The sequence below is a fragment of the Macrosteles quadrilineatus genome, unplaced genomic scaffold, assembly GCF_028750875.1.
Source record: "Macrosteles quadrilineatus isolate MER2022 unplaced genomic scaffold, UCM_ALF_1.0 Scaffold_9__3_contigs__length_116548681, whole genome shotgun sequence".
Lineage (NCBI taxonomy): Eukaryota > Metazoa > Arthropoda > Insecta > Hemiptera > Cicadellidae > Macrosteles > Macrosteles quadrilineatus.
This window is the reverse complement of record NW_026542602.1, coordinates 64,129,098-64,153,987: the sequence shown is the minus strand read 5'-3', so window position 1 is coordinate 64,153,987 and position 24,890 is coordinate 64,129,098. Positions and strand designations below refer to the sequence as shown.

The 24,890-nt window shown below is 35.7% G+C and overlaps 1 protein-coding gene across 2 annotated transcripts in view; it reads left to right on the top strand.

Annotated features, from left to right (window-relative positions):
* LOC129002837 (zinc finger CW-type PWWP domain protein 1-like) overlaps positions 1-14,451 on the top strand; it is a 31,267-nt gene extending 16,816 nt beyond the window's left edge. For both annotated transcript variants that reach the window (XM_054430929.1, XM_054430930.1), the window contains exons 9-17: positions 357-420; positions 962-1,089; positions 1,986-2,255; positions 2,523-2,622; positions 3,440-3,636; positions 8,187-8,291; positions 9,964-10,111; positions 10,566-10,634; positions 13,004-14,451. In XM_054430929.1, coding sequence (XP_054286904.1) covers positions 357-420; positions 962-1,089; positions 1,986-2,255; positions 2,523-2,622; positions 3,440-3,636; positions 8,187-8,291; positions 9,964-10,111; positions 10,566-10,634; positions 13,004-13,740 — 1,818 coding nt within the window. In that variant the 3' untranslated portion in view covers positions 13,741-14,451. The remainder of the gene's footprint in view (positions 1-356; positions 421-961; positions 1,090-1,985; positions 2,256-2,522; positions 2,623-3,439; positions 3,637-8,186; positions 8,292-9,963; positions 10,112-10,565; positions 10,635-13,003) is intronic.
* The last annotated feature ends 10,439 nt before the right edge of the window (positions 14,452-24,890 follow it).

Sequence of the window (24,890 nt, the reverse complement as noted above, 5' to 3'; positions counted from 1 at the left end):
ATTACCACTAAAATTAGTTTAGGCTTTTTAAAATCCATTTTCATGGACAACTCTTTAGTCTCCTGTTTACTACCTGACTATAGTTAAATATTCAACTGATTGATTGATTGATTGATAATTGATCAGCTAATATAAAATTACAATAGCCCTACACATTTTAAACCGTTAAAACATAGGCCTATTTTACCAGGAGGTTTTTACTTGTTATCATTGAATTTGAAATCATCTGTTCATGTACAAAGCCTTATATACTTACATACATTTCATACTCATATTAAATTATGTAATTATGTTTTGTATTGCAACAATGAATTTTTGGTACCATTCCATTTCTAAAACTAAGAAAGTTCTTTCAGAATACACCAATTGAAGAACTTATAGAAGCTGTGGCGAGTTTGTCAGAAAAGACATCAGTCAAGAGTAAGTACCTACTTCTTAAATTTTGTATAATATTACTTAGTTCCTAGCGGCTACACTTTTTATGCTTGTGTAATCTTCATACAGGGCGTTTCGAAACTCTTTCACTAAACTCTGTGGGCATGTTCTTTAGGTCAAAACAAACAAAAAATATCATATACATAAAATAAACATATGCCCTATCTTGCTTCAATTTCCGTCTGTCGGTGTGTATGTATTTTTTACATATAACTTCCCAAAACGTTGGAACCAGTTGAGGTACCAACTTCAAACTTGGTACGTGTATGATGACTAATAGGAACTATTTTTTCCCAAAGCATCAAGTTTCTTCTTTGTATGATTTCAAAATGGTGGCTGTTTTAATTTTTCAAAGCTTAATAACTCAAAAACCATAGGATTTGTAAATAAGAAGATTACCCCTCACCTACCAAGGATGCCTTACATGAAGGCAAAATATGCTTAGGGTGGGTTATAAAGTACAATATCAAGAACTGTAGTTTATATTAAGAAGTTGTAAAATCTAAGAAAATAAACTGTGTTGCAGGCTTCCAACAATTATCAGATGGGTCAGTGAAGGCTGCTGGACCTTTGAGTGAACGCAACCTGTCCATACCTAGTCCTTGGGGCTCTCACATCAGCAAGCAAAACAGCCAGGCATCCAGCATTCTCAAGGTAGGTTTTGTAACCCATCTCTTGACTATTTCTTCATATTTTAAGGCTATGGCTGGTTATGGTGCTCATCATTTTATAAGTACCTTAGTCATTTGGTCTAATCCTGGAAAAAATTGAATAGCTTTTTGATTGTTTTGACCAGGGTGGCCGGGTGGTCACATTTCAGTGCCATTTTTGTTTTACGTATATAAGATGAATAAAAAAGGGTCCTAACGACGTATTGTATTTGCTTGTGTAAACACCCATGAGACTTTTACCATATGAAAAACCTGACAGTTAAAAAATTGTGAACATACACTGCAGTCTCGGCAAAATCATAAACATTATCTGTTGTCAGGGCAAAATCTTAAACGTCTACTTTGGTCATGGCAATATTGAGAACGTCTTTTGTGAAGACAGCAAAATCGAGGGTATCCTCTATGCCGTGTTTACATTGAAACTGTGAATATTGTACGAGATTTTGGCAAAATATTTAACATCTTTCTCAGTCACGACATCTTCATTGTCTCCAACGATCGCAGCAATACCGGGAACATTACTTGTAATTGTGACTAAATCAATTTTCAATCGCACATATTCACAAACGCTTTTCTAATAACCGCTTGGCTCTACTCGACCCGATCGTCATTTTCGGACCAAACTGATTCCTCAGACCAACTGTTGCCTCCACCCAACTACAAAACATCAGGAATCTGACAATCTGTAGACCCCTTTTAAAAAGGTACACATGGCAATCAGGAATCATAACCGGGAAAACTAGGTTTTGATGCCGGGGAGTCCAGCGGTAACACTGTTACTTTCAAAGACTATTTGAGACACTTTGATGTGGTTTTTACTATCATAGAAAGTAATTGCCTGGTTTCATAGTTTGTGCCAACACTCCTGTTGTGTTTCAGGAGCTGCAAGCGTCCCAGGCCAGCAGTCTACTGAGCCCTGAGCCGACCAGCAGCAGCAGTGACGAGGCAGACAATGCTGAGGTGGTGTTGTCTCAGAGGTCTGTGCACAATGCTGAGGTGGTGTTGTCTCAGAGGTCTGTGCACAATGCTGAGGTGGTTTTGTCTCAGAGGTCTGTGCAGACACCGAGCAGACATCAGCCTCGTAGACGCAGAGTAGACAAGCGCCCTGTGCTGGAGGATCTGCAGGAGAAACGCATCACAGGGCTGTGGGTAAGACAAGCATGCCATTCATTCCCTCGATATCAGTGCTTTGCAACAGGGAGGACACCTTTCAACCTGATTGTTCATCATACAGTCCTTCTGTTATACAATTCTAATGGATTATGTAACTGAAATACCTACTGCACCAGAAGGAAGAGTATGATTTTATTCTCAAATATACTCTGCTTGAGATTTAAAGTAAAAGAAAAAAATTGATTTACTTAAATCAACTTAGTCCCTATCATTAGATACCAATTGATAGTTTGTATTGCTCAGGTGTTCTGTGATCGCCTCACTTGTCAGAAGCAGCGCTACCTCCCAGACGTGACCGACCCTCAGGATCTGCCTGACGTCTGGTATTGTCACATGAATCCAGGTACAGGCTCGTCTAAACTTTGTTTAAACATCTGTAGTAGAAATAACTTCGTCACACTAGGGGCCACAAGAGTCTGCAGTTGGCGGCAGCCAATAGCAAAACTGGACTAGCATGACATTCTTTAATTTGACTGGTCTCTAATTATGATGTACATATCAACCTATGCTTACCTTTAACATTTTCTTCTGGCTCATAGTGGGTCGCCCCCTCAAGAAGGTAGAATTTAATGAAAAAATTATTTTTGTATCCAGTGACTTTGTTCCAAGTTTTGTAGCTATATCTTTATTATTTTTTAAAATATTTAGCTACCTCCAGGTCTTTTAAAGCGTTAAAGATGCTCGATAACTGGTAACTCTGTAAACCATTCACTTTACAAAAATGAAGAGGACCATTTAGTGTAGATTATTTTTGTAATTGACATATTTTATGTAACAATGCATAATTTCTGAGATATTCAATAAAACTAAAAAAATGCCATTTTTCCAAATTTACCCGCCCTTCCCCCCAACACGACACTCAAATAAGTGTAACATTATTACCAAGCATTATGTGCACTGTACTGAACAACTTGGTGTCAAATGTGCGCTTTCATTTTGGATATCTGGCTTTAGGTCTGATTGCACCGTACTAATATTAACAATAAAATTAACTATACATACTCTTTCAACTCCAACGTCCAATATGTCAGACAACAAACTTTTACTTTACGATATAACTGTGTGATTATAAATCAACATAAACAGCTGAAAGCTACACTGGCATGGTTTAAAGGGTTATTATTGTATTGGAGGTTCAGTGATTGCTGTTGATTGTGTAGATCCGAGATACAACAGCTGTTCATGTGAAGAGGAACAGCCCAGTCCAGAGGAAGAGGAGGACATGATAGACAATGAGTTCACGTGTGGCTCCGTGGTGTGGGCTCAGGTCACTGGCTACCCCTGGTGGCCTGCCATGGTGGACGATGACCCGGACCTCGAGTGTTACTACTGGCTCTTAGAGGACATGCGCACTGTTGTGAGTATTATCAAGTATATTCTTGTGATTTCAGCAAACGCTATCTAGTTAGTCTTTAGAATTTTTGTTTGAGTTAAAGTTTGAATTTGAAAGTCTAACTCTTGTCTAACTTTGACTAGAATTGCCACAGCCAGTTCCAGGAGTGATAACTCCACCAACAAGATCGCAGGCGTGTCGTAAACAAATGAGCATAACCAATGTTTTCCTATCTATATTTAATGTGTTTTACATTGATGGTAAGTGACCGATTGTTATTGCTTCATTAATGTTTGAGACAGTTACCGATTTCTTTTGCCGAAACTTAATTTTTTTCCCACGCAAAGCCGCTAGGAAGCAGTTCCGCATTGTCGCTAGCAGGGTAGTTTTAAGTGGGGTTCCCAGATTGATGAAAACTAAAAACTGCTACCATTCTGTAATGGGTTAAGATGGACACCTCTAGTTTTTGTCAATATTCTTTTTAACTGAAAGCTGTTAAAATGAGGTGTCACTTAATAGGGTTTTATGAGCCGCATTTGATTTTTTTTTATTTAAACATTTAGGACTGCTCCTAAAATATGCTACCCTATTTTCAGTCCCGCTCTAAAGTGTCATACCAACCAAAAAGTACTTTTTAGTTTCTTGTTACGGTAATACTGAGGTTAGTTTTCCCGCTACAATAAATTAAAATTTAATAAGGTATATTGATTTATGTTTTTAAGTGGGGTCTCTCAGGCTGATGAGAAATAAAAATTACCACCATTCTGTTTTGGGTTGAGGTAGAAACCTCTAGTTTTCTAGTTTTTCGATATCTTTGACTATTAATACAACAACTTCTGTATCCAATAGTCAATGCCGATATTCTTTCATGCTGATGGGGATGGCCTTAAAAATTAGGTGTCACTTGATGGGGCTTTATATTTAAAATTTTTGAGCTGCCCCCAAAATACCCCATTTTGGAGTCCCGGACAAAATCATGTCACCAAGAAAAAAGTGTATTATTCCATATACATGTGTGCAGAGTATGGAAACTGTTGTTGTTTGCTTGATTATGGACATATTTGCATCAAATTTGGCAGATTTATTTATTTCATACTGAGCCATTAACATTTTACTAAAACATATTTAATTACCTCCCCTGTAGCCACAAGCTTAAGAACTTGTTCAATCTTATGTTATTTGAATAGGCAATAAAGGTATCTGACAAAAGGTAATATTTTAGTGAAAATCCAATCAGCCAAATGGAAATCCGCTTAGTCTGCGGGTTTGCTGATGCGGACATATTTGTATTCCCTAATTTTTATCAAGTAGTACTTGAACCTGTTTAAACTGACAGAACTGTCATAGTTTGTTTACTGGGGACATGTATTGACAATCAATATCCCATCACATCAAGTTAAGTCTTCTTCTGTTATTATTTCTAGAGCACCATTATCTGCTGGGGAAGACATGGCATTTCGGTTTCTAAATGTGTATTTTAAAATTCTTGGTATCGCACCTTCAAAAGTCAGATCATACAGCAAAATCTTTTCAATTGTAAGTTTGGTGATAATTTGTTGGGATCTAGGGATCACTTTGATGAACACGACACTCGATGATAAAACTACATTGGTTCTGTTTTACCTGAGCACAGTTCCCAATCAAATCGGCATGATCGTTTTTCTACTTATAAATATCTTTGGAAAAGAAAACTACAAACTGATTTTAAAAGACCTGCATCATACGAAGAAGGAACTGCGGAAAATCGGGATGGAAGTGGATGTTTCCAAAGTGATGAGAGTGGTATACTGCTCCATGGTGGTGCAGTGGGTGAACGTCGTCTGCTGTGTGTTGTATGACACTTGGTGGCTACAGCTGGTAGTGAGTGGGTACAACAACGTGTTGAGTAACACAGTGCTGACTCAGCACACGCTGCTGGCTATGCTGCTCCACACCTGCTTCACACAACTCAATCACCATCTGCGAGACATCGCTGCCTCCCTGGATACTACACTTGTAGAGTCCAGCAGTAGCAAGCTGGATACAGTGTTCCGCCTACACTCCACTCTCCATGTCATAGTCACTGATGTCAACACTCACTACTGGTTCTACAACCTCACCTCGGTCGTGTACAGGCTGTTTGCTGTCGTCTGCCACATGTACCACTACCTCAAGTCGATCGGCACGGCAAGCGCAACGTTCGACCCTGTGTACTTCCAGTGGTCGGTGTTTGACTTGTGTTTCCTCATCTGGCAGTTGACGACTTGCCACGCATGTACCAAGGAGGCTCGCCGTACTCCGCAGATTGCCCATCGCATGTTGCAACCTCACACTCCACCTAGGCTGTGGTTGGAGGTCGGCCAGTTTTCTCAGTTCAACTTGGATTACAAGGTTGAGTTCACTGTCGGAGGAATCTTCGCCCTCAATCGACACTTGATCACTGACATATGTGTGATGGCTTTTTCCTACTTGGTTATTGTTGTTCAGCTGAAAGATGTGAGAATGTTAGGCTTCAGCGCATCCGACAACCAAACAGACATTGTTAATGCCACTTTCCCACTTGTTAGTACCAGTAACAACACTTGGGTTTCAGAGTAGCTCTTTCAAGTACTGGGATAGTTTTGTAGGTTCTGATTTAAAAATAAATCTTACACATGACTTCACTAAGTACAATTTCTCACCAATATTAGCAACATGACAAAACCACAAGCGTCTCCTATGTCAAACTATTGAACATCTTGATCTCTACTAATTTGTTCCGTATAATTTGACTGTTTGTTATTATAGTTATTAAATTTTCTGCACATGTGCTATGTGTTCTGTTTCTTTATTTTCTCCTCTTTAACTCATCAAATAATATAGTAATGGTTTAGAAAAAATAATACGTAGTTTAGAAATAAATTGGAAAACATTTTTTCAGGGTCAAAATGGGAACCCATAAAACCCTGTTCCCTGATCATGCTGATTTGCGAACTCGTTCGAATACATTTATTTTACTTATTTGTACCAAATATCATCAAAATCCATTCATTTTTATTTTTACTTTGATCAAGACATGCTGAAATGCATTCAGAATGACCCAAACATTCTCAAAACAGTTATAACTTGTAAGTCATGGGTGAACGGGTATGATCCCGAAACCAAGGCGCTGTCTTCTCAGTGGAAACATTCAACATTGCCGCGGCCAAAAAAGCATGCCAAGTTCGAAGCAAAAGTAAAGTCATGCTGACTGGTTTTTTTTCAACTGCTATGGAGTAGTTTATCATGAGTACGCACCTGAGGGACAAAACATTACTGAAAAGAGTGAAAAATACTAGCTACTAAACGTTCTTTGCCGCTTGTGTGATGCAGTGCATCGCAAGCGTACCAATTTGTGGGACACGAACTTTGGTGGCTTCATCAGGACAATATTCCTCCATGTTCTTCCAATCATTCTTGTTCAAGGCTTCTTGGCACAATATGGCATTCCTGTGCTGTGCCAGGCGCCCTACTCACCAGATATGACACTGCGTTACTTCTGGCTGTTCCCTACCTTGAAGAGCCATATGAGATAATGATAATGCAAAATGGCAGCACGTCCGAAGTCCATTAGGAAGGAAGAGTTCCAGGCCTGTTTCCCAAAGTAGTAAAGAGTTAAGAAAGTCGCAAGGGGACTATTTTGAAGGAGATCACATGTTGAAACAAATTGATCAATAAATTATGCTTTTCCTGTACAAGGTCAGATACTTTTTGAACAGATCTTTCATTTTTGTATACGTATATGTTTCAACGAATGGTGGTACATGTATATGTTTCAACAAATGGTGATTTTAGTTCCTGGGGACCTCAAAGCATAAAAGTGGTTTGTTCTCTCCCCGGTCTAGATCTTACTATGTGTCCCATGGTAGTAGCTTATTCCCTATGGAAAATTCGCTAAACACAAATCTTTGGCTAGTAGGCCATTGCTGTGTTTTATCGAGCTTTCTTTTATTTTGGTACTGATTTTATATAATAATGTTAGACATAAAATAAAGAATGTCTCCAAATTTTATGGATTGCAGCCGTCTGCCTTTGCTCCCAAAATCGCCGATCGCTCCTGACTAAAATGGCTTGAGACAGAGTTCAAAGAAATTTGCTTAGACCTTTAGACTGATGCCGGATTAAAGTGCTGGACCCTTGGATGTCAGATTAGCGGGCTTTTACTGTACGCAGTTCTTTCAATAGAGAAGCAAGTCTAATATAAGTTACTTCAATGTACAAAAAATAAATTTGCTTGTTTCTACCTGGCATATTTGGCTCGGGATTTCCCAATTTATTAGTGAACTTTCTGGAAAGTATGAAATTTAGCATTTCAGGCTTAAAACATTATTGAATTTCAGTACTGATCCAGCCATAACATAGACCAATTATCTGTTTATTATTTTGTACAACGCAGACATCTTCATACTAAAGATTCATTTTATTAGAATGTGAATCATTTATACTGTGCACCCCTACATAGAAATGCTCAGTTGTTATAGTTATCTTAAACACAAAAATAATGGAATAATTGTCCTTAAATCTACTGTAAATTGTGTTTATGAAACTTGTACCCAAGTGTGTATGTACTGTTCTAGACATGGTACCATGTGGTGTTTTTCGACCCAAAAGAAGTGACTAGGGCTTGGATTCCTATCAGCAAAATTGTTCCATTCAAGAAGAATTTGCATTTATTCAAAAAGGTAATAATACAAAATAAATGTAATTTTTAGTTAAAATTAAAATTTGATTAGGTATTAAATAATTTTGTTAATAAATTCAATTAAGTTAATTTTATTCTTTGTTAGCCATTTGTTTTTATTTAACTTAAAGTTGAGTTTATGCAATCCAGAATGTTTAGTGCAACTAGTTTGGATTACTAAGCTCTCATCCTCAGGCTCCTCAGGTACTGGATGTCTTGTCACTCATTTGGAGGTTGTCAAAAGAAAATACTAAAGTAATTACATTATCTCTAGAATTAGAACTTCCACCTGATCATATTGTGTTTCTTGCATACCTTAAGATACGTCCAGAGTGCACGCCGATTCAGATTCAGAATCATATTCAGATTTTCGGCGCTTGGTTAATCTGAGATCTGGTGGCCACAGTGGAAGCAGGAAATATGCTGCCGGTACTGACTCGGTTAGCAAAGAAACAAGTCATTCGTTGTTATGGAATTGTCGGATGAGGAATTAACGTGTAAAATTATAGCGTCTGAAAATGTTGTGAAGTTACAGCCAGTGAAAAATGGTGTTCATGAATAAAGTGGTAATCCTAAAAGTAAGAACGAAAAAAAAATATTTTACTATAAAAACATAATTTGTTTAACTAAATAGTAGTAAATAGTAACGAGCAAAACCTGAATCGGAATCTGAAACCAGAATGAAGAATTCATTCCGGTAAGCAGGTGTCTGCACGCGGGCTCGGAAACCGGCAGCCACTACGGCCACTTCCATTTGAATGCAAGTGCCATTCCTGCCGCCGAAAATCTGAATCGGCGTGCACTCAGGACGTACCGTTAGGTATTAGATTTTGTCAAATGTTTGTGTTTTTAGTTAATTTATGAAGAAAACAATTATTACAATGTTATTGTTGTTAAGTCAAACCAGGATTCAAATTTTGGTAAAAAAAAAGCCTTGAGCTTATTAATTTTTATCTATGACCGTTTTTTTTTAACTGGCCAGTTCAGTTCAGTTTTTAGAATTGAAAAGATTTACTTAACAGCATTGTTTACTTACTTAACAGCATTGTTTACTTACTTAATAGCATTGTTTTATTTACTTAGCAACATGGGTAACGGACCAATGAGGTTCAAGGATTGAGAAAAAATAAGTAAAACTGTAATGTTTCGAACTTCAACTAATCAGCTGTTCAGGCCAATTTAATTGTTAATGAGTGGAGCAATTAGTGTTTGGTACAATGATTCGTTGCATCACTGTCAGTGGCAATGAAAGGTTAAAAATGAAAACATAACATCTCTTAGAAGTCATGAGTTTTGACTGTTGGTAATTAAATGACTGTCGAAGGTAAAGTAGTGTACGCAACTTGTCTTGACAATACTCGCATATGTTTTTAAGGCACTCGCCTAGGCTCGTACCTTAAATTTCTATTCGTGATGACTATGTTTACGCTATCATAAACTATTAATTACCTTTTTCTCTAAAATGTCATAATGTAATTATTGATGTATCACTTGCAGTATTCATTAAAAATTAACTAAACTGTACAATTGAGTAATCCTGTTACTTTTCTCCGTTAGACGCACCGTTTCAAACCTAACTGTTCATTATATAGCTGAATGCCTAGTTTATTTGAAACAATCCTCTTCATAACTTGAATCGGTGAGTATTCATTTTACTTGTGTTGTGTTTTCAGCGTGTGTTGAGAGGTGTAGACTTCACATCTCGTATACAGGTTGCCAAAGACCAGGCTCTGGAAGCTTCGGCTATGACAGTGATACAGAGGCTCAGGAAGTTCAGCTTCATTGCTCGCTACAAGGGACCCATCTATGACGATCAACAACGTAAGTTGTAAATCAATCAGTTACGAAATACTTGCAAATTTCCTTAAACTGTTGCGATCAAGAGGTGATTTTTAATTTTTGTGGCAAATAGCTGAAATATATTTGTCAGTATTAATTAATACTGACCTATTAATTAAAATATTGACCTACCAACAAGGTAGGTTGTTTAGTACCAACCATCTGAGGGAATAGGTGAATTAAAGGACTCAGTTTTTTTTTTAATATACTGACTAAAAGACTTAGCTGATCATACTTTAACACCTTTCACTATCATATTCAACATACGTTTTGCCTTCAACTACTTTTACTACCTATGCAAATCAATCTACTTAACAAGTTCATAGATCCTTACAATTTTATTATTATACTCTTTAACTCTATTACTCAGATTTTAAAAGAAATTTCTTATCAGATGTATAAACACAACCCTTTAATAGTCTTCATATTATTCCAGAAGTTGAAATTACTAAGAAGAAGTACAAGTTGAAGTGCTCCATTGGAAAGTCGGAGACAGAAAAAAGAGGTAAAATGTTTCACAAACCTAATAGCCTAGTTATAAAATCTGTTAACGTTTATTGTGTTCTTATGATATGAGAGTCACTTTTGAAGTAAGCCTTTTGTATTACCAACAAGAGGTACAGTAAAACCTCACTAACTCAACACTCGGTAACTCGATAGTCAGCAGCTGATAGGGTGCATGCAAAAAAAGTAATTTTTCTAAATATTTAGTTTTAATTGTTGAACATTCGACATATTTTTTTTAAGATTGTTTACTCAATATGTAAAAATACTGATTTAAGTAATAAGTTTCTATGTAAAAATTAGTCTGTTAATTTATTAAAACCCGTTAAAATTTCAATTTTCTGGATAACTCAACAACCCCCAAAATCGACAACCTCTGGGTCCACGAATTGTCGAGTTTGTAAGTTTTTACTGTAAAGACTTTCATTTTTTGTATAAACAACCATAATTAAAAAACTATCAATGCATGATAATTTTCTATTAGCAGAGCTAATGACAGGCAATGGTACAAAATTTCAAAACCCCATTCTATAAAGATGATTTCAGCTAGTAGGCTAAACTACAGGATTTGTTTTTTTTTTTTTTTTTTTTTTTTACCAAGGACAAGAAACCTAATTTAATTAATAGGTCATCTTCAAAGAAAATTATTGGGAATAATTTTTACCTCTATCTTTATTTAACCTCAGTCCATCTTATTTGCATGTGAATTACTTAAACGCTTTTTCCAAAAACCCAAATCTTCCACTGGTTTTACAAGCGTGTAGAGCCAGCCTATTTTAAAATCCCAAAAAAAGACTTCAACACTATTCCTGGCAAAATTGATTGATAACACATTATTATTAGGTACAAACGGTCATATTTACAGAAGGTTGGATTACCTGGCTAAATGATTATCTGTCTTGAGGTCGGATATAAGGGGTTCTACAACTGTAAATCATTTCAGCTGTGGTATATTTGTAACATTCCTTTTCTGTTGCCATTTAGATGAACTACAGTTTAAGATGGACAATTTTTTGTGGACACAAAGACAGTTATTTTGCATTTCATATTTCTACAAATACTTTATTTATTTTTATATTGTACTAATAAATAATAAATTGGTATAGTCCTGAGTCACAAACTGACTTGTGCATATAATATATAGCTGGGTCCTCTACTTTTTAAGGCCTAAACCATTTGAAAAACGCTTAACCAAGAATATTAATTTAGTTTAAAACTATAGACCATAGGTAACTCTGCCAGGGGAATCTCCTACTGAAATGTGTTATCTCGAAGGTTCATTAGATTGATTGCAACCATTTTCTCATTGAATGCCTGATGGTACTAAACACTGGCTGTAGCCCAGTAAAAGTCTCTTGGGCTGATAAGCGAGACATTGCTCATTCAAGATTCCGCCTTCATTATCTTATCACTTAAGTTACCAATGGTTTGATGTGACTTAAACCTTTGACTATTGATACAACTAGACATTCCATCTCCATGCGTTGTTGCCAGTTTTTAAGTCAAAATGGGCAAAGTGAGCCATCAACAGATTGCGCTGATGTAAATTACTGGTTTCTGTTTAATTTTCAGACGTAACCTAGTCAAACTAAAAAAATGAGCTATATAACTATCTCAGTACCAAAAAAAAGGTTGAAACATAGACAAAAGAATTTAATTTAGACCAACAGCAATGCTGCAGTTAGCATATATTATGGTGTCTACCACTAGGAGTGCCGTGTAGAGTCGGCGCACACCGCTGTAGCGTTAAGCACTAGCGAGCGTTGCCATAACAAGTTGCTAGTTGGAGCCAGGGTTGCCAACATCTGGAAAATTCCCCAGAATCCAAGGAGTAGGAGTTTGTTCCATTATTTTTCCAAGAATTCTAGAAAAATGGGCTTTTCTGTTAAAATTACCGGATTTCAGAATCCTGTACTTTACCTTTATTGAAAAGTGGGTCTGAGAATTTTGTTTGCAAGGGTGGTAGTGCTAGTAGCAGATGGTGAGTCGACGACGGCAGCGAATTGACGGAACACTGAGCATGCTCTAGCGGCACATCGCAGAACCTTTCTTTGACAGTCTATATTCTATTTTTCTATGATAAAAAAAGAATTTTAGACATGAGCTCAAGTAACTAGCTTGTACAAAACTATTTTCTTTTTTAACAAAAATTTGGCAACAGCTGGTCCATACAAGTGGGATGTGTGCTTCAGTATCCAAAAGTCAATACTTAATGGTTATTTTAGAGTCTTAGGAGGTCACCATACAGACGAGAATACTGTTAGTCTATGGCTAAGGCAGTTGGATAAAAAAATTAAATCCATAAGATAAATTAAGATGAATGTTCTTTTTCTCTTTAAGTTTTTGTTTAAATTTTTCGTTATTTTCCAGGGCGCAAGAGGCGGGCAAACACTGAAAGATCACTTACACTTTTTGAAAAAGCTGCAAGTACCAGCCAAGGCAAAACACATCTTGGCCAGAAAAATCTATCTGAGAAAAGCAACAAGAAGAAATCAATGTTTGACTCAGACACAGATGACTCGGACACATACAGCGGAGTTGCTAAAGTAGCGAAAATGTTACTCGATGACAAATCCGAAACTAGATCAGTGGCCTCTGGCTGTTCTTCAAAAAATGACCCGGCAAAAACAAATAAGATAAGGCAAGAGGGAAGTGTGAAACCTTTGAGCAAAGAGGAGGGACTGAGCAAACAGGAGGGACTGAGCAAAGATGAGGGGCTGAGCAAAGACAAAGAGGAGGGACTGAGCAAAGGCGGCAAGTCTGATGCCTCAGAAACACCATCTGGAATTGTCTACAATTCCAAAATAAACACCACAAAGGAAACTGGCAACTCCGGTGAGCAAGGTAGCAAGCCTCCATCAATGGCGGGAAGTAATATGTCTCGTAAATCAAAACTTCACAACTCTGAACCTGCAATGTTGCCTGAAGATTCGTTTGGCAATGAGGTAGAGGCTAGCCAAGCTGTAGATAGGCGCATGGCAGATGATGAACTCTCACATCATAAACTGTCACAGAGTACAATCACAGACTTCCTAGCAGCTGAGTCTGAGGACGCTGTGGTTCCTGACGCAAGCTTGACTCAACTGTCCGAACCTTTTGAAGAATGAAGACAATATGTTTTGAGGATATAACTTTAACAATGTTTTCATACAAAGTTTTACTAGACAATGATAATCCAGTGACTAAAGTTTTAAATAAGTATAGTTTACTTACTAGCGTTAAGTGCGTGTTAACACAACAGGATATGATGAAAGGTTTTTTCATGAAACACATCGTTCATTGTTAGGTATAACAAGTGTGTGTTTTAAAACATCATATTGACTTACATTGTTAGTAAGTTACATACTTAGGTTACATTGTTCAATAATATAATTCAAGGGATACTTTCAGTATCATATAAGTTTTGTATAACATTAGGTAACATCAAATGTTAGGTTTAAGCATACGAGAAGTTAAGTTCTAAAAATATCATAGTAATTTACATTAGGTAAATTCAATAGGTAATGTAACTTCTAGGAATATTTTTCAATCACATTTCGTTTAGGGTTAAAATGTTACCTTATTTAATAAGGATGCGTTTCTTTATCATCTTAGTTTAGTAAAACGTTAGGTAGGTGATCCTAAGTGTTTTTTGGACTGTAGTTCATGGAATGAAAGCTTTCTTTGTTGTTAAGAAAACAACTGAATAAAATAAGCATGAAGTTTTAATTTAATGTACGGGTACAGATATTTATTTTTAAGAGTTCAACGCATTTCCATTTTTAAGTTTTGTTTTTTGTTTGGTTGTTCAATAAATTTTAAGAGTTGTTTGAGTATAATTCATTAATTATATCCTTTCCTGGTTAAAATTTTCATATTAAATAGGCCTATGCAATATTAAAATGTTATATAAATAATAAATATTTAAATTTTAAATTTTAATAGGTTATTGTATTTTTTAAACAGATAATAACATAAAAGAGGACTACATTTAATTCCAAACCTAATTTGGGTAGTGTTTCCCAACCTGTGGTAGCCGTGCGGACTAATGCTAATGCCTGGATTGAGTTGGTATTATAGTTTCGGTTTATTTGGGATGGTGCATTGGTTCACAGTAACTGAGTAATATCAGCAAGATAATATTGACAACGAGATTCTTTTTGTTGAGCGGAGCGAGCGAAGCTCTTGTACATCGACTCTTGTGCATTTCGTAATACCCAAACTCCTCCTAGACGGCTGAAGCAATTGTTTTCAAATTTTTCATAGTGATAAAGGCCATATCAGTGAGTGCTAACATCTATAGAGCGTTAAAAAATTCTCTCAGGAATCCGCCCCACGGGATCTCAAAGTTTCAATATAATCCTTATGGAAGCAGTATTTGACACATAAACAAATGCATAAGATCAGCTGGTAACTTTTGAATTCAGTAGATCAAGAAACAGCTCATAGCATTATTCCATGGATATTAGAACAGAAACGGTATAGATCATAAATATAACCAAATGACGACACTAGCCTTGACAAAAAAAAACTTAAATTGTTTTACTGATACTGAGTTTATTTAGTTAGCTAGTTAGTAATGTTTAAGTAGTTGGTCTCAGATTTAAGAGAAGCCATATTTTGTGTTTTCCCTTATATACTCACCATCACATAAAGTCCTCTTACGGAGTTATCAGTAGCCAAAATGGTAGAGTCCAAAACTGGAAGGGCTGATTTCTAGCCTATCACTAGCTGGAACTGTACCGACCTGTTTGAGAAAATGTTGATGACCAACCCAGTGGGCTTAAACTTAAAATGTAAAAGTAGGTCTTCGAAAAAGCCTAAAATTACATCTCTGTGTTTTTTACTCCCCTCTACCACGAAACAACGTGTAGCCAATCTAATTACCCCAATATTTTTCTCTACACAAATGTTGTCTCACTTAAAATTATTGTAGGTAAAATAACTATGAAGCTCGGTGGTTAAGGTATAATAACACATAAGGTAAAATAACAATATCATATGAACCCTGATGACCCTGCTCAATTTTGTGGATGCCTCTGCGAACGCCACCTAGTATAGCACCGAAAGTCTTAATTAATTAGAGTGAAACTTAACTTTTGCGCTCGGTCCTCAGGAAGCTTAAGTAAGGCTCATAAATTTAAAATAAAATTATATTCAAATAGTTCTTAGAGAAAAGCCCTTTGGTCCGATTTGTACCATTTCAGATCCATACCTTCCCATCGTTGGTTACTTACAATGTCTGTGCTAAATTTCACGTGGATTGCTTTAGCCGCTCATGAGGAGTATGTGGAAAAAAAAGCAGAAGGGTGGTGTAAGAGCTTCACTTGCTCCGCTTAATCAGTAAATTTATTGATAAATGGCGGATTTTCTTGACGATTATTCAAAACCTTTTGCGGTCCCATACATAATTTGTTGGAGTTTTGCCCCAATTGCAGGGCCCTGTGCGGCTGCACTTTTCGCAAATGCGGTAGGCCGACTTTACTTTGTATACCAAAGTTGGCTTAAAATACCTACATTCGTATGATCACCATTACAGATTAAAGTATGGAATTGCAGATTTTCTTTAAATATGTCGTCAGTCATAAGGTTGAGAAATTGTTAAGGAAATGTATTCAATCTTTGGCCCCTTTTTAGCAGACAGAAAATACAGTTTCAAACCTGATTTACATTATAATATTAGGAATAGTGAGATTGAAACTGAAATATAGAGAAACCATAAATACAACTTACAAATGTGAAATGTTAGCCATAAATTAAAGGGGGATTTATAAAGCATCTTGAAACAAACTTATAAACAAAATTGCCTCTACACCTCTATTATTTATACAGTTTGTAGTTGAGAAATGCCCCAGTAATTTTCCTAGTCTGCCTCTTGTCCAATATCAGTAATATTGTTTTACATCCAGTCTCAGTTTTCAAAACTGTACACGTGTATCCCAGATAACCTCACTAGCACTAGGAGTCGCAGGTTATCCCGGCCCAGCTCGTTAGTGGCGGATACGGTTGTTTTTGTTTTCAAACTACGATAAACTTTCTGATAAACCGAGAAGAATAAAAGGAAAATAATGAGCTCAGCTCGGCTTGCAATGAGTTTACAATAGTGACAGAGATTTGGAATTAATAAAATTATTTTCACCACACTATGATGTTATTAGCTGTTTTACATACGTTTATTGGTGGCTGAAAGTTACGTTTTGCTGGCCATGCCAGGTGCCATCGTCATTTGGGGACCGAGCAGGGTTTTACATCCCTAGGGCCGCAAAATCAGCTGCCCACTTACTTTCTTAAAACATGAATGCATATTAAATACACAATCAGTATCCATAGCATTCCGATATAATTGTTTTATTGTCACTGCTGCCTAGCAACCATTTATTATTATTTTTTATGATTCTTCAAATTATTTCGTCACATAACCTTAAAGTTGTAGTTGTGTTGACTATCAGTGTGCATTATTATTGTGGTGAATAGTGGTAATAGGGTATAGTGTAAGTGTGGTGAAAAATAGAGTTCGTACTACGGACCGAAATGGTTTTGCAGCTCTCGATCTGTTTAAAAACTATCTCGAGCCGGCAAAACCTCATTTTCGGCCCTAGGTACGAAATATACTATTAAGGAATCGTTAAAACACTTCTTGATGGAATATAAAATGATTAGATGGATATCTGACAAAAACAGCCTAATCTTTTATCTATTTAAAGTGATACAATCAAATTGTATGTAAGCTGTTAAGGCCATTTATCAAATAAAATATAGGCATCATATCAAATTGCAGAAAATGATTGGGATGGACAAATTTCTTAAGGGCTCTGCCCCACAGACAGATTTCCAAAGGGCAAACGTACCACATGCTTCCAAAGTTAATATTTTTTTTAACAAGTATTTATTTACAATCTATTCTATACTAGAACAATAAGTATATTTCATGACCATTTTAACATGGGTTAGATACACTCCACTCCATCAAGTGATTTAAGTTTAGATGATTTAATTTTATTTAATTAAACAGCTGATCAATTTAACTGGGTTTTGTTTATTTACTCGATAAACATGTTTGTGAAGACTGTGATTATTTAGATTGAAAAATTATGTGCATTATTTAGTAAGAGGGTTATGTTTGGTTAAGGTTGTATCCGTTTTGTAGTGTATTGCTCGCAGTATTATTTGTAATTTATATATTTAGCTACATGTAAAGAGGCTTGACTAAAATTGAAGAACATCAACATCTCATTCATGAAGCATCAATATCAAGTAATTTGTGTGATTGCTAAGGTATTTGGTTTTCTTTTGGACTCATTGACATCAAAAGTAGGATTTTGAACGTAAGTAGGTTTACACTTATAAATAAGTTTATCTTTTCAAACTAAATCATTAGAGTTGCTGTATTTTTAAACACACAGTTCCAATTATACTCTCTAGTGGCTTCGTAGGTCACATTTTCTTCCAGTACTAACTATTCACGTGCATTTATGGTCTGTACTGTAGAATTGACTGTGGGAGTTATTTAATTAATTATAGGGGGTTTTGAATGTTTTATTTGACAAATGCATATAGACGGAGATAAGACCAAACACTCACAGGCGTTTGCAGAACAATATCCAAAGGTCTTACCGATCGAATGGACGGTTTAAAATGAATACCAGGGACATGAAAAACATGTGACAGACAAGCATGTGACAGTCTATGTGAAGCATAGACTGTAAACATAAAACTGTACACTATGGCATAGGTAGGAATATATACTTTAAGATCCAATTCGATACATTTAGTCAATGATAAACCTAAATACATACAACCTAAATATACATATATAAACCTATATGCATAATCCGATAGCAAAACAAATAATCGATTTTATATACATCGACAACTATATCAGCTTACAAAGAAATAACCTAATTAACCCACTTTGTAATGTTTTGTCAGACTCTGTGACATTTTTACCTTGGTTGGTTGCAGATTAATAATTTTAATCAACTGGCTAATCTGGCTTAACAATCACATAAAGCGTTGTAACGAACGATAGCGTGTCACAAAGACGGCAAAACATTGATTCAACGTCCTCGTCGCAGCAACCCTGCATATCAATTAGTGTGCTTTAATCAATGGTGGAAATGTTGGTTTTAACGGAGTATGTTTTATCTATTGCTTATCGTAAAGAATCTTTAATTTCTAGTAACATACGGAAAATACAAAACACAACAACAAATTTGTGTTGACGTATTAGGATGTTCTGTTTTAGATTGTTTCATTCGATTATTTGAAAGCGAATATTTTTTCCGTAGTTGAGCTAAAAGAAAAATTGGAGTTTGTAATTCTGTGACATAATTTTTTTATGATTATTGCTTTTTAACTGCACAGCCCCAGCTGTCCCTGAACATTGGGGCTTTAAATAAATTTCATGTTGTTAGCCTTCGGATCACTGGCATTAGTAATAAATCCATATATATATATAAAATAAATAAGGAATCCCAAAGTACCCATGAACTTTTGAGAAAACTAAAACACCCCTATATAAACCATATACTTAAAATGTTCGTCATGACGAGAAACCTTGCGCAAAACTATCCATTACTAGATGGGTACCCGTCCTTCGTACGGGGTTGGAAAATAAGTATAATTCAGTTATACTCGACCTTTGCGTTTGCAATGTAAGAAGACACGGTTTGAGAAAATTGGCTTCCTCAAATTTACGGTATGCTAAAGTATTACACATCTACCATAGCCATAATGTTCTACCACTTCACCTACACAATAGAGAAAGATAGATTATTAAAAATTCGCAATATATCACAAATTATTTATGAAAAAAATAAACATAACTGTAATAAAAATCCTACTTTGACAGTTCTCATTGCGTATCACAGTTTTTTGTTGCTGAAAAAAATAATAGTGCTGCACCCTGTTGGTAAATCTTATAAATGTTTAATGCTTTTGCATGTATTAGAACCAACTCTTTTAGTTGACACAGCTGGCTAAATTTGTTAATTATGAATACTCATAAGGTTAACATGGGGAACTACAGAGCCACTGGGGCGGAGCCCGAAAGGATTTTTGAGATAAGAATATGCCTATATGTTAATCGGGAATGTGAGCTATCATCGTGCCAAATTTCAGCCCAATCCGACCAGTATTTTCCGTGTTTACTTTTCACAAACATACATCCAAACTTTCTTATTTATAATATTAGTAAACATACATCCAAACTTTCTCATTTATAATATTAGTAGGATTTCATAAACTGTCCTTTAAGGTCGTAATTCTTTCTAAAGGGAACTATCCATATACATAATGTTAAAAATACCTCAGCTGTACTTATTTATTTTTTATTTACTACCTTCTTAAAATCAGGTGTGGTTATTTGTTTGTATTTACTGTATTCTGTTTGGTTTATTTCAGCTCAACTTAATCAAGCAACAGTTTTATTAATACTTATGAAGTCTAACGGGATGAAGCCCGTGGGTTGTTTTGTTCGTACGTTCGTCTTTGTGTAAATGTGAATGCAATGGATTAACTTTGACGACTTTCTCTGGAACGAAATTTGATGTCATTTACAGCCTGAAGAAGTACTCTTGGGAACGAAACTGCAGTAGCTTTGACGGTATAAGGTATTTAAACCATTTTTTATATTATTATAAATTATCCGGACCAGTAGTGGTTCCAAACGCTACAGGGACTAAATCCCCTCCTTTTGCCAGGACAAAATCATACAAACATACATTTTGTCCTAAAAATGTATACAGAGGGTTTTGGACACATAGAGTTAAAAATGGCTTTAGAAAGTCAACAAACAGCTTTTAAAATACCAATTTCCTCCTTTCTTACACCCACCCCTGTGCCCCATTCCATACATCTTGCCCCAACTCCACACATCTTGCCCCATGACCACCTGGTAACCCCCCCTCCCCCCCAACGCACAATAAATATATATTTGCTGCAGTTCTACCTATTACCTAATTAACTTAATATTTAATTATTTCTGTGGTGTAGGCATATCAAGAATGTATTATAGATAGACATAATCAAGAATCAATGATTCATTGACTGCAGCATAATTCATGCATTAATAAAATGTATTTCAGTTGTTAAAATGCTTTAACAGTGATACCTATAGTGTAGTGTGGATAGATAACGGTAACGGTATACATAAAATAATGTTATGGAATACTCCTCCAGAAATGCAGTTAGGTAACTTAATTGTGCGCACTCCGAAGTATTGTTTATTATTTTTAACATTATACATAATTTTTAACCCCCTGTAACCAATTAGTCTAGTAGTTAGTGGTGGTTGTGGGGGCGACAGCAGCTAACAGGTGCCTTCTAGATGGGCGTGGTGGGGCGGGGCACAGCCTGCTCGATCGCTCTCTTTTAGTCTGTGTGGTGACGTCGTGGCGTCTGCTTGGCGGTAAGTCACAAACCTAACCTCAAACTTGCATTACAGCAATGCAGGTTATTATGTAACTAATGTGGCTTGAACTTCGGCCACTCAAAAATCCTGCCGCTCAGTTGTTGTTCATTTCTTCTTTACAAGTTGGGGGTGAGGGGTGGAAACGTGTCACTATGGTCTGCGGCGGAGTTTCACGAATAGTAAACCCGATTGTGCTGTGGAAAAAATTCAAAATTATTGCAATTTTGTATTTTTTTATTTTTAAATGGGCAATATTACAAGATTTGTATAATACTTTTAGAAATTTGCATGGTACCTGGGTTTCTTTTTGATAGCGGTTTCATAAATTTGTCAAACACGTGTTAGTTCTATTATATTATTCTTTCACGTTGGCTATTGAAGTAGCAAAGTATTTCTTTTAATACCCTAAAATAAACTATAGTTTGATAACACCGGAGAATTATTTTAAAAAGAGTTACAATATTGTAGGTTACATGAATCGTGAATATTTTCAGTAAAACATCAAACTCGTTACGCTTTTCTTCTTTGCCCAGGAAAATAAGTGTAACGTGTCTAAAATAAAATTTTAAATTGATAATTTATTGCATTATAAATTTATAATATTGTTTCAAATAATTATTTAAATTTTTTTTAGAGATGTGTGTGCATTTCTTTTATTGTTGGATCTTGGTTTCATAAGCGATGGTGGTGGTTCCATATAATCTGGTCGACCATATTCTACATCTCTTGTATCAGGGAGGCCTAACATATACCTAATGAAATAGTAAATATATACAGTACAGAGTCGGTACTACAGTACTAAAAAGAATATACTTTAGTTAAGTTATAACATAGGTACACCGATGAATTCTTTGCATTTGCAAAAGGAATACTTATTATTTTCAATATTACCGGTATTCAAGAATCAAGAACTCTCAGTAACACCTCAAATACACCCATTCTTCCTTAAGCGCTTCAAATTTTAAATTATTGATCAATCCCATTAAATAGTTATAATAGTTTTTAAGGGACACGGCATTGACTTAAATGACGTAAGAAGGGCCTACAATACGTAACTCCTCTTCATACCGTGAGGACAACAATGGTAAAATGTATACCAGCTGATCGATAATAAACTTAAGAAAACTGCCAACTTATAAACTTATGAGAGTGAATGTCGCGCACCTTGCACTTCAATAGCAAACACAGGTAGAGATAGGCCTATCCTTTCTTAATTTCCTGCCCCCCCCCCCTCCAGAAAGGGAATCAGTTTAAGTTACATATATTGCGTTTGTGCGGATAAAGATCGAAAGTGTCAAAATTGTGATGTGATTGAATTCATAACCAAGCCCAAACCAACTGTGAGATGGGATTTCGTCATAATTAATATCAATATCACTTAAGCATGTTTCTTCATCGTGGGATTCTCAAATTTTATTATAATAATGATTGTTGAGGGATAGACGTCTTTAAATAAAACTCTTCTCAGAGTTTGTACAACAGGTAAAGTAATAATGTTAAGTTCAGCTGTTCGGTGGCATATCCATGCAGGAGGGGAGGAGGAAGACCCGTGCAGTGCACGATTTTACCAGAAGAATTCTTCCAGAATGATTCTGACATGTAGGCTACATTCCAAATTTAAATTTATTGACGAATACACTCCACTTGATCTTTTTTAGAGTGTGACGACACCAAAGGCATTATTTGCATTTTTTAAATGAACGGTTCAACCCTAATTTTGTTACATAGTCAGCTTGTTTTCATGCTTAATTAGCTCAACAACAAAAATATTGTTGTAACGCTCACGAGATAAGTTGGATATCTGAAGCACTCAAGAAAGATGGTTGTACTCGTCTAGATGGAGACACTCACGATAATAGTAGGGTTACGCAAGACGGTCACGTATGCCCTCATTGAATGTGTATGGCTCTCAATTATTCGGAAATTTAAATATCATCCTCTCCAAATACAGATACGGCATCTCTTCTTAAATATAAATGTTATATGTAGCATAATCCACGGAACAACTTGGAGTATTTTTTCCTAGGCCTTGCTGCTTGCAGAGTTATAAATTCTGCACACCTGATTTGATTTTAGAAATCGAATACTAACTAGCGTACTATGACAGAAATGTTTCCAATTTTGATAATTTCAAGCATAGATTAATGGAGTAGACCTCCTATCTACGCCCTTAATTTATGTTTCAAGTGAGTGACTTGAGGCTTTCTGCACATGTTAAGGACAGTTTGTATTTTAAGATACATTTGTATTTTAGATACAAATGGGTTTTATTTTTCAATAAAATTTGTTACATTAAAAAATTACAAATCTGGGAAAAGTTTATGGCCATTTTTCTTTACTCATGTACACAATTCGTGAACGAGTGTTTTTATTTCCTCATGTATTTATTGTATGGCTTTATGATGTAATATACTAGAATTATTTCCAACCGTTAAAAAAGGCTTGAAGTTATTTCTTACAATACACTACATTTATTACTCATTTCACGGTTAAATTATTAAATTTAATGTTTTCGCCACACACGAAATAGCCTACAACGAGATAATAGAGCAATGTATAAACCCCTCATGTAATAGTTTTGTTTTACTCCACCGCTAACCTATAAATATTTAATACAACTTCATATATATTTCTCAGACTGGTGGATTGGTAAGCCTGTTCAATGCAACAATGTAGCCAGGTGTAGTGGCACCACTGTGACTGTTGGCATGTTTTGAGGTTATGTTACACCGAACCTGCGTGTCTGTCAAACTAGTCTACTGCTATCACATATTCTGCCTCACCTAATCTAAATATTTATGTCACTTATCGATTCTCGTCCGGCCACGATCCTTTTCTGACATTCAATTTTATTTTCTGAGTTTTCGGGGCTGTAACCTAACAGTTTATTTATTTTAGGGAAAAGGTAGTCAATTTTTAAACTTTGAATTAGGCCTTCGCGATAGGTATTAAAACTATTTTTCTATTCAATATTAAAAGTAAATAATCTGAAATATCTTGTTCGATAAAATATACCTTATCGTATCCAATGAACACAAAAATGCAACTATCATTGATAAATTCTATTTAATTGTGATTCTTATGAAGATCGTCAAAATAATTCACATTTTTGATAAGGCATATTTTTGTCAAGATTATGATAAAAACCCTTAACAAATCATTTCTGGTTTTAATTAGTTTTCCATTATCGGTTTTCGTTGTTAAAACATTCGATTTAATCGATGGTTAATACGAACGGTATTAAATATCGTTTTGGCGATGTAGGTAGTTGAATTAATTAAAAGGGTTGACTGCATTAAGTTTTATCACTAAAGCGTAAATTAAAAACCGTACATACTTACAGTTAGGTGTAATTGGGAGCTCATTGGTTTGAATGCTCGCCTAATAAGCAGAAGAAAGTCATCGGTTCGATTCTGAGAAATGTCATAGCTATTAATGGATCGAAGCTGTCCATTAGTTGACTTCTCATGATTCCTAAGCTACCAGTCAGTATTTTTCAGCAAAATCCGCTAGCTGCCCACATACGGGAAATATAATGTTTAAAGAAAATTATAAAAATGAAAGAATTATCATAACGAGATTCAAGTTTGTTAAAAAGGAATTTAGGACAGCCAACGGATTTTTAACCATAACTAACTTTCTTCCACCAAGGGAATAATTTATCGTTACCATTATTATTTTGAGATGGGGACACCACCTAGGTGCGTATTTCAACCCAAATATGAGTGAAGGAAAAAGGATGTGTGTAGAATGTTGTAAGATGGATTCTGTCCATCGAGCCCTCATGTCAACCTCAGTTGGGAGTGAAGATATGTATAGCTTTGTTACTGAGACCAGCTGTTATATCAGTCAGAATAATTTATTCAA